At 54.7% G+C, this 15,420-nt stretch overlaps 1 protein-coding gene across 2 annotated transcripts in view; it reads left to right on the top strand.

Moving 5' to 3' along the window:
- LOC111156745 (histone deacetylase 4) overlaps nucleotides 1-15,420 on the top strand; it is a 285,367-nt gene that overhangs the window by 198,696 nt on the left and 71,251 nt on the right. For both annotated transcript variants that reach the window (XM_022517915.1, XM_022517842.1), the window contains 2 exons: nucleotides 2,538-2,658; nucleotides 8,785-8,906. In XM_022517915.1, the coding sequence (XP_022373623.1) occupies nucleotides 2,538-2,658; nucleotides 8,785-8,906 (243 nt within the window). The remainder of the gene's footprint in view (nucleotides 1-2,537; nucleotides 2,659-8,784; nucleotides 8,907-15,420) is intronic.

Below are 15,420 nucleotides of genomic sequence, written 5' to 3'. Positions count from 1 at the left end.
AAGGGTGTGCCCGAGGACGCAGGTGGGCAGCCAAATGGTGTGGTGCGCGCGGGTAAGGTCTGGGCAGGTCCCGAGTGCTGGAGTCTCTGTCCCCATGCTGTTGGTATGTGTCACGTTCTTGGCACACAGAAAGCACTCTGAACCCCATCCTATGGGACTTTATGGAGGCTTCCTCATGACCAACCGTTAAGTCCGTTGCCAGCCCCTCACCCCTCTCCGATGGCGCTGAAAAGTCTAAGCTTCTAACGATGGCTCGCTCTTCTGGTGACCAGCCCCTTCCAGAAGCCTCCCAAGAGTCCAGCCACCGCATTAGATCAGGAGTTTGCAAGGGTTTTAGGAGCCTGGTGCCAGGAACCGGGGGCAGGTGTGTGTGTGTGTGTGTGTGTGTGTGTACACATACATATGTATGTATATATATAGACAAGCACATGTACGTATGTATGTATTTGCACATATACACATATGTGCGCACACACACACACACACGTGCTATCTCACAAAATTAGGAAATCATCCAAGTTTTGAAAGGAAACAAGAGACCAGGGCAGAGGCTTGCACACAAATATGGAGGAGAAGGGAGAGCTGGGGCCAGGGATCAAGCTGCTTTGGTTAGACCCTGCTGCTGGTTGCTGCCTGGGAGCCTCCCCGGACCACATGGGGCTGATGATACCTGCTCACAGTGCTCATGGGAGCTTTAAATGTGCGAGGCCTAGCATAGGAGGCTCACAATAGATTTATTGCTGTAAAACCTACAGCTCAAATGGGTGAACATTTAAAAGGTAAACACACAGACCCACCGTGCCACCCCCAAACGTACCATGAGAATACTCTGCAAGAAAAAATACTCCAAGGACGTAAAGATACATCACAAGAGCAAAAGATAACTACTTCCCCGGGGAGTTATCAGGGACCACAGTGAAATACCGGCTGCCCTTCCCATTTGCAGCAAGTGACAGTCGCCTGTACTAATGAAGACAAAGTCATGTGGTAGTCCTGAGGACTGACGGATGGAGGTGTGGGGTCAGGTGGTGATCCCGAATAGTGATGGAGACATGCAGTCACGTGGTGATCCCGAGTACTGATGGACAGAGACACGTGGTGATCCTGAGTACGGATGGACAGAGGTGTGGGGTGATCCTGAGTACTGATAGAGACGCAGGGTCACGTGGTGATCCCGAGTACTGATGGACAGAGACATAGGGTGATCCCGAGTACTCATGAAGATGTGGGGAGCCTGCCCGCTCGTGGCACATGATCGTCTGTGTATGAAGGCATTTGGGAAAGCAATTAGAAGATGCTTTGAGGGGCGCCTGGGTGGCTCAGTGGGTTAAGCCTCTACCTTCAGCTCAGGTCATTATCCCAGGGTCCTGGGATCGAGCCCCGCCTCGGGCTCTCTGCTCAGCGGGGAGTCTGCTTCCCTCTCTCTCTGCCTGCCTCTCTGCCTACTTGTGATCCCTCTCCCTCTGTAAAATAAATAAAATCTTAAAAAAAAAAAAAAAGAAGATGCTTCAAGGGCTATAAGGTTCCTTTTGTTAAATATGTTGACTTTGGTGGTCTTTCCTAAGCAAATCCTCAATATGATGACGTCTGCTCATGTTCACCGCAGTACGGTTTCGAACGACAATAACAAGGACAATCTAAAAATGCCTTCCAGTCAGAAATGGGTTTGTAAAATGTAAACTGTGCTTTGCTCACCTTCTGAAGTGTCTTTCCACCATGAAGAATCCTGGTTCATTCTGCACAGCAGGAACTATGCTGCTCACAGGGAAGGGGTGGGTGCAGGCGTGCTGTGGAGTCGGAGCCACAGAGCGTGCCGTGGAGTCGGAGCGTGGATCAGACACGCACGGGTCTTACGATAGAGCGGTGTGTCTGGACTTTGCTTTGTGGGTCTGTTTCTCAAAGTTGCCTGTTTTCTCTTTGGGTGAGTAACCAGCACGCAAGAAAACCACAGAGCACATGATTCTGACTTTAGTAAAGCCTGGTAAACATGCTCGAAGTAAGTAGTCGATGAGCTGGAAGGAACAGAAACTTCCCTCTGACACGCGTGGAAACGAAGCCGGCTCGGTTTCCTTGTACACAAGCATCACAATGTGCCGGCCCAGGGTGCACACTCCGTCCCTCTCACTGGCACTGGGGGGTGTGCACAGAAGCGCTCTGAGTGTCTGCTGTTTTTGCTCCAGTGAGAAGGAAGCCAGCACACTGCCAGCACCGAATTCAGAATGGTCTTTTATATAACAGAATCAAACTTCCCTTGGTGGTTTTGTGTTAGGTAATAGTAAGTCTTCATGCTGATGACTTCTGCATTTTAGATGGGATGCAATTATGTAAAATCTTCATGGGAAGAAGGCCTCTTATTAAAACTCCCATCTTTTTCCTTCCTTTGAGAAGCCGTCACGGCATCAGCAACATCCTGAGTTAGAACCCCGGGCCCGTCAGCACACCTTCGCTCCCTGTCAGGCAAGGAGCCCCGCGGCCGCCCTCCACTCCCCGGGCTGCGGCTCCAGTGGGTCACCTATCTGTGCTTCCTTCTGCGCCAGGTGCGGTGGCCAGCACAGAGGTGAAGATGAAGCTGCAGGAGTTTGTCCTCAATAAGAAGAAGGCTCTGGCCCACCGGAACCTGAACCACTGCATCTCCAGCGACCCCCGCTACTGGTACGGGTAAGTGGGGGCATGCGCAGGCTTCGAGCCTCCTCTCGGTGGCCCAAGCGGCACCTGGTTCTTCACCCAGCGAGGCAGGGGGTGTGGACAGGAAGGCTCTGCACACAGCCGCGAACATGGGGTAATGAGCAGTCCGGCGGGTGTTGCGCAGGGGTGGTCTTCCAGACAGAGAGGGCCCATCTGTCAGTGAATGGACTGACGTGTGCAGGGCCGGTGCCTGGCCGTGACTCTTCTCACCATATATTTTGGCCGCAAAAGGAGCCACTTAAACTGGAACTCTGGTTCTAAATTGTCCGAATGCACCTACTGAATTTCGACCCGGTGTTTTATTGACTGCTGGGTAAGCCCACAGCAGCTGTGGCATATTTTATTTCTGTGCTAGGGACCCTCTCCCAGAGCAGGCATAATGGACAGAGGCCACCAGGGAGCCTTCCTCCTGCTGACAGTTAAAGAAAACTGGTGTGGCGCTGCATAAAGGTCGGAAGTGATGCCTACGTGCACAGGGATGTCCTCTGAGCATAAACTCGCTGCAAGGGGCTGGCCATGGCCCAGGCCACATGGGGCACGGAGGGGCAGTTGTACATGGCTTTAAACCATGATCAAGGGTGCTTTGCAGGCTTTGCTTTGAAATACAGTTTTTCGCTGTCTTTGAGGGTAATTTCATTTCTTACAGAAAACCCATAGGGTAGTTTTCATAAGTCAAAATATGGTTATCATTCATTGTATTGGGGAAAAACATATCTATCTTCAAGCTCTTAAAGGGGCAACTATTTGACTAAATCAAACACCACCATGTCCCCCTGGGATGGTCCCACATATCCTGGCAGACGACGCCGTAATCAGTACAACCGGAAAGGAATATTATTCCAAGGCAGAGAAAGCAGCCCTCATGCTGTGTGCCGCCACAACATGCCGCCAGGTCCGGAAGGCTGTGCTCACACCTGTCTGCACACGTGTGGGCGTGCATGCAGGTCAGCCAGTGACACGACTCCCACCGCAGAGCAGAGGCAGCGGCAGCCGTGGAAAGCCACAAGCAAGGCCACGTGCCCACATCCACCGCATGCAGGATTCTTTGGAAACGCCAGTAGCAGCACCTGGTGGCCCCACGTCTGGGCCCCCAGACAACCGGGGCTGCTGTGGGAAAGCTGCACTATCCCCTGGGGGTGGGGCCACTGGGCAACACCCCCAGGAAAGCAGTTTGGGTAGCCTGTGAGATGGTATCCGTGGGGTTTGCACTGAAAACAGTAGGAAGAGGAGTGGGCTTTGGGGGCTCAGACTGGGAGGCACTGGGGGGATCTGAGAGGACAGGCCAGTGAAGGCGCCAAGAGGGCAGAGGCACCCTAGGACCTGCCGGGATGGAGCATTTAGCAGCAGTGGCTGGCGGGCTGGGAGGGTCAGTCAGGGACACTACTGAGGATGTAAGGCTGGCAAGGGGCCAGGGGACCGGAAGCCTACAGAAGTTGTAGGCTGACCATGTCAGATGGTAGAAGGCTGGTGCCAGGTTCCCTGTGAGCGGGCAGGAGGCTGGGACGGGAGACCACTGGCCGGAACAGAGGCTATGGTGATGGGTCACATGTGACAGGAGAGTGTGTCACCTCCAGTCCCAGAGGCTGTGGGGGAGGGTGGGTCCCGGCAGAAAGGGAGCACTGCGGAGAGAGTCTGGAATGGAGGGAGGAGCTTCTGGGGAGGAGCTCCCAAGCAGGGAAGGGGGAGAGAGGGAGGGCAGGTGGCTTTCCATCCTGGGTTGTGGGGGTCCCAGTAGGGACTGAGGCAGCTGCTGGCTGGGGAGCAGGGGCTCCTCAGGCCTGACCCGGACGTGGCCTGCATGCCCTGGGTTCAGCTCCCTTAGAGGGATTTGGGGCACATGGGCTGGAGTGGGGAAGTCAGCCCGGGGATGGGTTTGTTTGCACTGAATTTGGCAGCGGCCTTGCGCTGTCACTCTAAACCCAACATCGCGGAGTGACTGTCGCGTTCACTTGCTGTGTGAAGGCAGAAAACACGGTCAGAAAACTGGGTCTTTGTGGAGGAAAAACTGAACTTTGACCTTGGCTTCACTTCACCGGCAGTGATTATTAGCCCAAATGTAAACCCAAACACAAAAGCTGAAACTCCTAGAAGAAAAGATAGGAGAAGTTTTCACAGCCTGGGGCAGAGGTAGACAGAGTTCTTAGGACACTGCTGTCGTTGAGCATAAACCAAAAACTCCAGCGATGGACTTTGTGACAATTACAAACTGCTCTTTCAAAGGCACCATGAAGAAAATAAAAAGGCAAACCATGGACTGGAAAAATATTCACAATTCCTGTAACTACTCACAGGGTTTATATCCAAAATATATAAAGAGTTCCTGTCACTCAATAATAAAAAGATAAGTGATCTACTGAAAAAAATATAAGCAAAAGATTTGAATTAATACCTCAGAAAATAAGACCTACAGATAGCCAGCGAGTCCATGAAAAGATGGTTAGCTGTCAGGGAAATGCAAATCTCAGCCATTGGGTGTCACCACCTCGCACCCAGTGGGGTGCCTGGAGTTTAGCTGGCCAAGCGGTGAAGTTGTGGGGCCCGTGGACTGTGGCGTGCAGCCCGGGGGAGCGGAGTGGTGCAGCTGGTGGCAAATGGTCCAGCAGTTTCTCATAAAAGTGAACGTGCCCCCTCCCCTCAAGACGCTGTCCTGCCAGGGTCTGCCCCAGAGGTAAAAACTTCTGTCCGCACACACGCATGTTCTTGGGGTCCCGGCTGCATCGTTTGTTGCTGCCAAAGAACGGAAGCAGCCCGAGCACCCACCAGAGGGAGAGCACAGGAGGCGGCGGGCCTCAGAGACAGGATACTCGGGTGGAGAAGCGACACGGACCCCTGTTCGGGGACACGGGTAAATAATAGTCTGGAGTCAGCACGATGAATCTAGCACCAGAGCCAGCTGGCAACTGGGCTAGGGGCCCCAAGCTCGGCTGCGGATGGCATGGGGTCCTGTCGGTGGAGACAACGCTGCTCTGTGTCCACGGTGGTGGTGGCCCCCCATGTGTCCCTGGGCCCAGAGATGAGGCTGTTCTAATGGAGATTTGTTGCGGGTGCCAGACAGGGCGGACTGCAGCGCCTCAGCATGATGGAGACAATGTGAACTGTTCACTGACCTTTGTAGGCTGATTGCGCATTGAAATGATTGTAACTGGGATGTATTGGGTTAAAGAGTGTCATAAAGTCAATTCAGCCGTTTTTACTCATTACAGCAGGGTTGCTGTGCCATTTGAATTGCACGGGTAACTCACATTGTCCTTGCACTGGGCAGTGCTGGTTAGGCGAGGGCAGGTTGTGTTGAGGTCACTTGTGTGAGTCTGACTTGGCGGGAAAGAGCGGCTGTGGAGGGCTGAGGCGGCTGGATGCCATGTCGCAGCCTGAGGAGGGCCCAGAGAGCCGAGGAGAGGGCGCTCCTCTCTGTGCTTCCGTCTGCACCTCCTTGAAGACCACATGTCATCCACCAGTGGCCCGGATGCTGGCACAGGTGCCACCAAGCACCTCCTGCCAGGCTGTGACCAAGGGCTGTGACCAGGGCCATGACTTGGGGCCGGGAGCTGGGGCTGGGCCTATGGGCAGGGCTGAGGCTCATGGAAGGGGCCACCCTCAGGTTCTGCTCCCCTCTGTGAGGGGGTGGGGGTGGCAGGTGTGTACATGGGAGTGTGTGAGGGTCTGTGCATGGAGTGGAGTGCACTAAGTGTGTGAGAGTGTGTCAATGTACAGGTAGGGGGTGTGTGAGCGTGTAGGTCTGTGGGGTAGGGTACATGTGACTGTGAGCATGTCAGTGTGGGGAAGAGTGTCTATGAGAGCATGTCAGTGTACGTGTGAGTGTGTGAGCATGTCAGTATGCGGGGTGGGGTACGTGTGACTATTGAGAGTGTGTCAGTGGTGGAGGAGGATGTATGTGAGAGCGTGTCAGTGTGCAGGGTGGGGTATGTGTGAGGTATGAGGGTGGGGTGCGATACTTCAGGTATGTGCGAGAGGGAGAGCATGTCACTGGGGGGTACGCATGCAGTCCAGGGTCAGGACTTCACTTTTGCTCACCCTCCAGGTCCTCGTTCCCTGGGACACACGTGCACAGACCCTGGGCAGGGGGGGGGGGGGCGGTGAAGGCGGGTTTTCCTGGAGCAGCCCACTTAGCTCTGTGGTGGGCACCTGGGGATGAGCTCTCGTTCAGGAGTCAGAAGGGTTTCAGGCAGCTGCTTGGTGGGGATGTGAGTCACTCCCTTGAAGGCTGGGGGCTCTGTGGTGACAGCCCTGGCCTCCTGCGTGCCAGCCCAGCTCCTTGTCCTGAGGTGATGCAGGACTGCTGTGTGTTGAGCCCAGGTCATGGCCTTGCACTGTGGCTCTGAGGGCCCTATGAGAGAGGGAGGGGGTTTCACCCTGTCAGCATCTCCAGAGAGCAAACCGGAAGAGAAAATCTATTAGATCTTGAACAAATACAGGTTTTCCAACTTGTGGCTTCTTTATAAACAGTGTATAATTGAAGTCTAACAACAGTAGTTATTATTTATAATACTATTCTACTAATAATTATTATTCACACTTTCGGGTCACAAAATGCACACACAGGTCTTTCCATGCATCTCATGAAAGAGAAAGCGAATTCCTTCCCACATTGTGACTTAGCACTAAGAAGTTTGAAACCGGCTAAGGCCACATTCCCCAAAGGACACCTCAGAAGACGTGATTTGGTAGAGATAGTGTTGCCCTCAGACCTTTTTTTTTTTTCTTTTTTAAGATTTTATTTATTTATTTATTTGACACAGAAAGAGAGAGAGTGAGAGAGAGCACAAATAGAGCAGCAGGGAGAGGGAGAAGCAGACTCCTCACTGAGCAGGGAGTCTGATGCAGAACTCGGTCCCAGAACCTTGGGATCATGACCAGAGCCGAAGGCAAATGCGTAACAACTGAGACACCCGGGGCAACCACCCTCAGACCTTTCATAAGATTGTCAGACAGTGTCCCCCTGACATGAGACCAGGGTTGTCTCAGCGGAAGCACAAGTAAAAAGGAGGGCTTCCTGCCTAAGGAGGTGACCCCGTGTCACGGGTACAGTCGTGTGCATGCACCTGTCCCCAGGAGCATGAGCTCTTGCCCGCTACACAGCCTGGCTGGGCCCCACAGCCCAGATGTCCAGGCTGTGCTCAATGGACGGGTCTCTGTGATCAGCCCGCAGTCTGCACAAGTTTGCTCTCCCATATTTAAATGATCCACCTGTAAGCATTTAAGAGCTCCTATTCTTAATTCAAATAACACAGGTGTGTGGATGTGGAGTACTGTGTATTCAAATAAACAGTCGAACAAATTCCAAATAAGTAAGTTGGCAAATTTGCTTCAAGCCATTAAGCAGATTACACAGTTTAAAGACTCGACAGAATTCATTATACCTAGGGTGGGAGCTTCCAGGACATGCCGATGGTCTTCCCAAGGGCTGGCGGCACCCCATTCCCAAACCCCACTCCCCTCCCGCCCACTTGAGCCTCCTGCTGGAGCCAGAGCCTGCCTCACCATTTTGAGGATACTGAGTGTGCCTGGCTGGTCACTGGAGGCAGTAAACATCACAGACCCACTTCCCGGCACAGGGTGTTGGCTCCTGATACCCGCCATCCCCCAGGAAGTGGGGTGACAGGGTGGATTTTGTTCCTCTGAAGGTGCGGATGAACACTGGGTATTTTCTGTTGAAGGAAGGGCCCCTTGGGAACCCCAGACTTGACCATTGTTTGATCCAAATACACCCCACCAGATCTCAGCTGCCTGCAACTGTGCAGGTCCTGTCCACATTTGGCTGCCATGGGCCCCTGAGGACAGGCCCTTTCGTGGCTGGCTGTGGCCTGGTGGCCTGGGAGCAGCCCTGCAAGGAGCCGCCCAAGAGGAACAGGATACTTGCCGGCTTCACACCAGGCCCTGTTCCTCTGGGCACAGGGTTCAGCTGTGGAGGTGCTGCTCAGCCTTGGGTCGCGTGTTCATTATTGGTTTCTGTCTCATTTCAGCCTTGGGGCAGACAGGAGCCCATCCCCTTGGTCGGCCAGAGCTGATCCGGGGCCGATGTGTCTGGCGGGCTTCCGCCCCTTGTTGACTCATCCGTCTGCCTTTGCTTCTTCTCTCCAGGAAAACACAGCACAGTTCGCTTGACCAGAGCTCCCCACCCCAGAGTGGGGTGTCGGCCTCCTACAACCACCCGGTCCTGGGAATGTACGACAGCAAAGATGACTTCCCGCTCCGAAAAACAGGTCAGTGCTCCTTCCTGCTCCAAAAAACAGGTTCAGGGCTCCCAGGCCCAGAGCCTGGGGGTGGGGCTCTTGGCCGGCCCCTCCCACATTCGCCACAGGGGGCGGGGCTCTCAACCGACCCTCCCACTTTCCCTACAGGCTGAGTCAGAGGGAATCCCTGCTTGTGCTTAAGTATTGGCTTTTTGTATTAGAGCATCATTTTTTAAAATAATGTCCTTAAGCATTGCTTTATGATTCATACCCAGAGAACGAGCCTCATGTGTGTACACCTACGGCTTAAAACTCACACTCATTTATAAACAACACCCAAGCTTACCCTCCTCTGGGTGATGTGCTCCACTTTGTCATAGCCCAGAGCATCCCCTGCTGGGCTCAGGGACACAGCAGCTCCTGCTGATTCACATGAGACCTTGTGGGAGCAGGCCAGCCGGCCTGTGGCCCTTGGGGCTGACTCTGGGCAGGGCCCGGGGGGTATCCCAGAGTGGGAGGAAGTCTGTTCAAGAAAGAAACTCATTGTGTCCTGCAAGGACATCTCAGGAGGAGACCTCGGGGTGTGTGCGGCCCTGTCACAGACCAGAAGAAGAAGGGTATTCACACTCCCAACAGGCTCCCTTGGATTTTTGCCAGCAGTGATGGTTTGAGTGGGCAGTGGCTTTTAAGAAAGATCAGAGTGGCCATGGCCAGGGCTCAATGGTGGCCGGAAGGGCAGGGGCCAGAGCGGGGGTGTCCTGCAGAGGCTCTGTCCACCACGAGGTGTGGGCAGGCTAGGGCAGGCTGTGGAGGATTGGGTCCCTTGGTCGCAGACATGCGGAGCCTGTGGTCGCAGGGCATTTTGGGAAGTTCCTGCTTAGTGGAACTGAGGCCCGTGCAGCACAGCCTTCTCTTTGTAAACACAGATTTTGTTTTATCCAGAGGATCTGGGTTGCTTTTAGACAGATATTCTTTAAGGCAGTGAGACACCAGCATCTTTACCTGAGTGATGAGGCACTGGGTGACAGGGCTGGGGGCTCATATACCACTCCATCCTAACAACAGAAGACTTGGAGCCTCACAACAGGCAGAGCAGGGCCCAGAGAGCTCGCTGCGGCACTCAGGGAGCAGAGCCTGAGTCTAGAGCCAGAAATTGCAGCGAGGCCCCTCGGTAGTGCTTGACTGACACTCAGGTGTGCGAGATTGAGTGGCCCCATCAGAATGGCCACAGGTCCAGGACCCCAGAGTCCTGGACAAGGATGGGAGAGGGGTCTATGGAGCCCCTCCAAGTCAACAGTAAGGACCCTGCAGGCATGGGCAGGGCTTCCCGTCGCCTGTAAACCTTCCCCTGGTGAAAGGGAAGTTGCCACTCTGTCCTCTTCTCCTCGGCGTGAGTATGTGATTCTCACCCTTCCATGGAGGACAGCCGTGGGTTTCACCCAGAGAGCCCACGCACCCAACAGGAAGGTCTCTGTCAGGAGCTGGGGGCCAGTTCTCCCAAGGTGGCCCCCATCCCCGCTTTTGGAACTTGGTGCTGTATTGACCTGAGTTCAGATCAGCAGAATGGCAGGTCACAGGGAGCAGCGGGCTCTGTGGAGAGAGGAAGACCGTGCATGCTCCCGGTGCCCTGGCCCAGGAAAGAGAACGAGGAGCAGAGAGTCTCCCTCACCTTAAGGGCATGAGGGTGGGTCAGGTGGACAGAGATCATGGGCTCCGGCAGCCAGCAGCTCGGGTCAGATCTTTCCACTGCTTTCATAGCCCTGTGTGCCCTGCAATGGATTCCTTAGGTTCCCCTGGCCTCAGTTTGGCATCAGTAAAATGGACCTATGCACACCTATACCCCCCACTGCTGTGGATATGCTGAGCAGACAGCCCTTCCTCCTGCCCTGGGTGTGGCGAGTGTGGCCCCCAAGGTCCCAGTGGAGGAAGCAGAAGACTAAGCACCCGGCCATCAAGCCGAGCCACCACCTCTTGCTGAGTGGCCTTGCCTTGTCAGGAGACACCTCTGACTCTTCCCCTGATGTCCCAGGGAAGGGCAGCGAGCAGCACCTACCTCTCAGGGCCTCCCAGGGCTCCCTGGCATGAGCTCACCCCTCCCTCTCAAAATAGAAATGGCGCTGCCCGTCAGAGGGTGTTTGCTTTGGTTCCTCCCCTTTCCCAACCAGACAGGGCCCACACCACCTGGACACTGGCTTCTGTTACAAGACAGAGAACATGATGCTGACCACTTGTAGCCGGGGTCTCTGGAAGACTCTGGATGTGGGACGGCCAACTCCACGCAGCCGCGGTGCTGTTCCGCTGAGCTGCGTGGCCTGTGACCTTTTGTCTCACGGGCCCCTGTCATCCTTCTCTGTCTCTGCAGCTGCTGGTTTCTGTGCGGGGAGCACAGCCTGTCACACCTGTTTGCCTTGAACCTGGCTGTGCCCCAGCCCCCCACTGCCCTGGGACATGTAGGCCCCTCGTTACCCTCAGGGAAGTGCCCGTGAGCGCATGGTGCTCCAGAAGAACTTAATTAAGATGTGATTGCATTATCAATTTTTCAAGAAGACATCACCAGCACATTAATAATATTAATAATAGATTTCAGAAGAAATGTTTAAACCACTTAAGGGAATGGAGTGTAGTTAGGTGTCTTGTATCATCCTAAAAGTATCCATTTTCAAACACTTGATGTCACTAATTCTCAGTAATTCCTATCTGTGCGTTTGTATGAGAATGCATAATAGGAAAGACTACAAACATGAAATCTTAATTACAAAATGTCTCGAATGAATTAAAATTATAATCTTTAATAAATGTGATGTACACTTGAATATTCCCCTTGGTTTCAACTTGACCCCAAATCCTGTGGGTCTCACAGTGTCAGCCTGCCCCTCGGTCCCCAGGGCTCAGTGCCCGTGAGGTGCAGAGCTGCTGTCCCTGCTCCTTGGGTGCACTGTGCCCAGCTCTACTCCCTCTCAGGAGAAGAGCGCCCCGACTCATCCAATCCTCTGAGTATTTGGAGAGTGACTTCTTCCAGTGGCCTGGGTTCACATCCAGCGGCTTCACTTCCTGCCCTGTGGTTTGGGGAAGTCTTTTGTGCCTCCCTGTTTTGCTACCAGGAAACACTTACCTCCTGGCCTGGGATAAGTCACGGAGTTGATGTTTGCAAAGTGCTTAGAGAGAGCCTGGCTGCGGGGGCTTTGCTCTCATTTTCCCAAGTTGTCAGGCTGCCCTTTATCCTTTCCCCCGCCCAATAGCCTATTCCTGCCAGCCTCCACTCCCCTAGACCCTTCTTTCAGCCCCCAGTTCCGCCAGATGCAGGTGGAATTGCTAAGCTCCCTGAGGGAAGGCCACACAGCAATCCGTGCCATTTACTGCTGGAAGTCTCGCCAACTTCCTGTGCCTTGCCTTCCTGGGGGTTTGGGAAAATGTCCTGGCCCCTGGTTCCTCTTCACCACCTGAGTGCCCTGCTTGGGCTCCCCTCACTTCCTGTTGGAGAGCCTGCCCCCCTTCCCTGTGGTTGACAGCAGGGCGTCCCCACCTCCCAGCAGGCTGGGTCCTGCCCCAGGGTGCACAGGTACAGAGCAGGTGCGGTGGAGGCCACCTGACTGAATTTCTGTCCCCTCCAAATCTACTGACTGAAGATATACTGGGACCTGTTCCATGCCACCCACCCTGCACCCATCAGCGGGTCCTCTCTCGGTTTGTGGGGCATTGAGCAGCTCCGCCAAGGATTTCGTCTGAGCAAAGTGTGTTCAATCACTGTGTTCAACCACACATTCACTCGGAAGAAAGGACGCTTTCCCACTTCTTTTTTTTTTTCTTTAGATTTTATTTATTTATTGATAGACAGAGATCATAAGTAGGCAGAGAGGCAGGCAGAGAGAGAGGGGGAAGCAGGCTCCCTACTGAGCAGAGAGACCAACAAGTGGCTTGGTCCCAGGACGCTGAGATCATGACCTGAGCCGAAGGCAAAGGCTTTACCCACTGAGCCACCCAGGTGCCAAGAGAAAATCCAGTTTTGTCATATAGATGATGTTTAGGTTATACTTTTCTCCAGTAGCTTCTTCAACTTTGCATTTTTAAAGATGTTAGCTGCTGTCAATTTTTTGCATAACGCCTCTTAAATTGTCCTCTGTGACTTCTGACTGAAGAAATGAGACCAGAATGAAACAAAACAAAGCTTTCTGTCATTGCACATCTCCGTCCACTTCCATTCTGACCGTGACCGCTGGGACCTCAGCACCAAGTGCCGTGTGCTGGGCACCACCCAGGACGCTGACCGTCTGTCTCAGGAAGTGCTTAGGGAGGAGTTGTGCCCGTCAGCCGTGTTGGAAGCAGTCCTGCTGCCCACCCTTGGCCCCAGACCCAGTGGGGGGAGGCTGGGTGGTACGGGTCACAGCGCCCCCTGGACGCTGGGCCCAAGGCGTTCGGTTTCCAGCCTGTGTTCACTTCTGCGGCCAGTGGCTCCTGGGGCTCTTCCTTCTAGATGGTTCCCGCAGCTCCGCACCTCGCAGGTTTGCAGCTGTTCACGGGAAGCGGCAGTCCGTTTCCAAGCTGTGGGAGATGGGAGTTTCCCCTGTCTGTAGCTGCTCGGCTCAGCAGGGAGAGTGCGCAGTCAGCCTGGCCCACCCGTGGCCGGCGGGCTGGGACTTCCCGGGGGATGGGGTGCAGCCACTGTGCTACAGGCAGCAGGGTCACTCTCTGGTCTGCTCTCTGGAGCGGCAGGAAGAACATGGCACCTGCTGGAGCCTGCCCTGGGCCCCCTGCACAGCCTCCTGTCCAGCCCAGCGAAGGGGGGCAAGGCAGGCCTAGCACCAGCCCACTCCCCTGTGCGCCCGTGTCCCTTGTCAGATGACCTGTGTTGCTGTCACATGAGTGTGGGTCACAGTGCACCCCCCATACTGCATCCAGTCACCGAAACCACCCCCCCAGTGACTGTTGTTCTCATGCCATCTTCGATGGGCCTGAAGACCCAGGGGACCGAGTCCCTGTGTGTAGGGAGTACACATGTTCTCTTGTGACTTTCACGTCTGGCGGTGACCCTTAGGGCTGGATTCTGAGGCTCATTGCCTTGCCCAGTCACCGCAGTGACATTGGGAGCCAGACTCCGTTGCCCACCCCCTCAGCCGGAGGGCCCGGCTGGGGCTGCTGTCCCAGACAAGGCAGCGTCCGCTTCGCCCCCAGTGTCTGTGCCATGGTGATTTCATGAGTCTCCAGGGTGCTGGGCTCTGAGCTGCTCAGGTGGGCAGGGAATAGCAGGGTCCAGGCCCCACTCGAGTGTCAGGCTGGACCCGCGGGGCCGGGCCAGGGAGGCGCCCGGGCAGGTGCAGGATGAGGCTAGGCTTTGACCCCAGACACAAGGAAGGTGGCTTCAGGCCCCATCAGCAGTCTCCTGGCAGCCACCCTGCCCCCGTCCTGCTGGATACCAGAGTCCCTCTCTGCAGCTGGCCGCCGCATGTGTCCCCAGCACCGTGTGGAGATCTGCCATGGGTATGCGAAGCCTGTGGAGAACCAGGGGCAGGCGATCCGTGACCTCTGCAGCTATAGAACACAGCAGCAGGTCAGCGGGTTTCCCTAGGACCCTGGCAGACTGTGTGACGCTCCTCACAGCTGAGTTTGCGTGTCTTTGAGGTTTGGGGAGGGGCTGTCACAGGGCCACCTGGGTCTGGCTTGCAGGTGGTCGGCAGCAATGGTGCAAGTCGGGGGGGGGGGCGGAGGGGGACGACCCCCACTCACCGCAGTTCAGTGGAAAGGCGTGATTTGGAGGGTCAGTTGCAGTGTGATAAACGGCCCTGCACGTCTCACTCGGGGCCGGGCCGGCTGGCTCTGCCCTTCCTGTGCCATCTCTGAGCAAAGAGTTGGGGGGTGAGGGGTGACTGCAGCGCCAGGGGTGCTGGCCCCACTGAGCTCCGGCCCCACGGGGTGTTTGCTGGGCTGTCTTCCATTGACTCTGTGCTCTTAAAAGTGGGGTATGAGTGTGTTTGGAAGGTTTTTTAAAAGGCTTTATTGTGCTTTCCTAGGAAGCTTCTAGAGATGGTCCGTATGGGGAGTACTAGGCAGCTTCTACGTAAAGTGATTGGCTCACATACCCCGTGTCCCGTCCTTCAAACTTGGGACATCTATCAGACTTGACCTCCTTCTAATATGAAAAGTTCCAGAAGGGATCTCGAAGTCACATTTCACTGTTCAGTGGCCGCCCCACACCGAGCTGATCGCCAACAGAAATAGGCTATGAGACGGACCGGGCGGGAGACACCAGCCTCCAGCAGTGTGTAGTACCTCTTTCTTTACGAAATACCACATGCTACGTGTGTTATACCAGTTATACCAGAACATGAGTTATACCAGCTTCTGCATCATACTTCCCAGAGACAAGCTGCTTTGGTTAGTTTGGTATCTGTCTGGATATCTTCTGCGCATCCGCGCCGGACTGTGTATCAGGGGTAGCGAGCGTGTCTGGTTGTCTTTATGTTAACAAGAATACTTGCTTTGCGTTCTGTCCTGTGACTGTATTTTTCAGTTGCTGTTACATTGAGTCTATGTTTCCATCTGAGTATGT

Source organism: Enhydra lutris, unplaced genomic scaffold (assembly GCF_002288905.1).
Source record: "Enhydra lutris kenyoni isolate GAN:26980312 unplaced genomic scaffold, ASM228890v2 scaffoldscaffold1, whole genome shotgun sequence".
Lineage (NCBI taxonomy): Eukaryota > Metazoa > Chordata > Mammalia > Carnivora > Mustelidae > Enhydra > Enhydra lutris.
The sequence above is the reverse complement of the archived record's forward strand: the minus strand, read 5'-3'. Positions and strand labels throughout refer to the sequence as shown.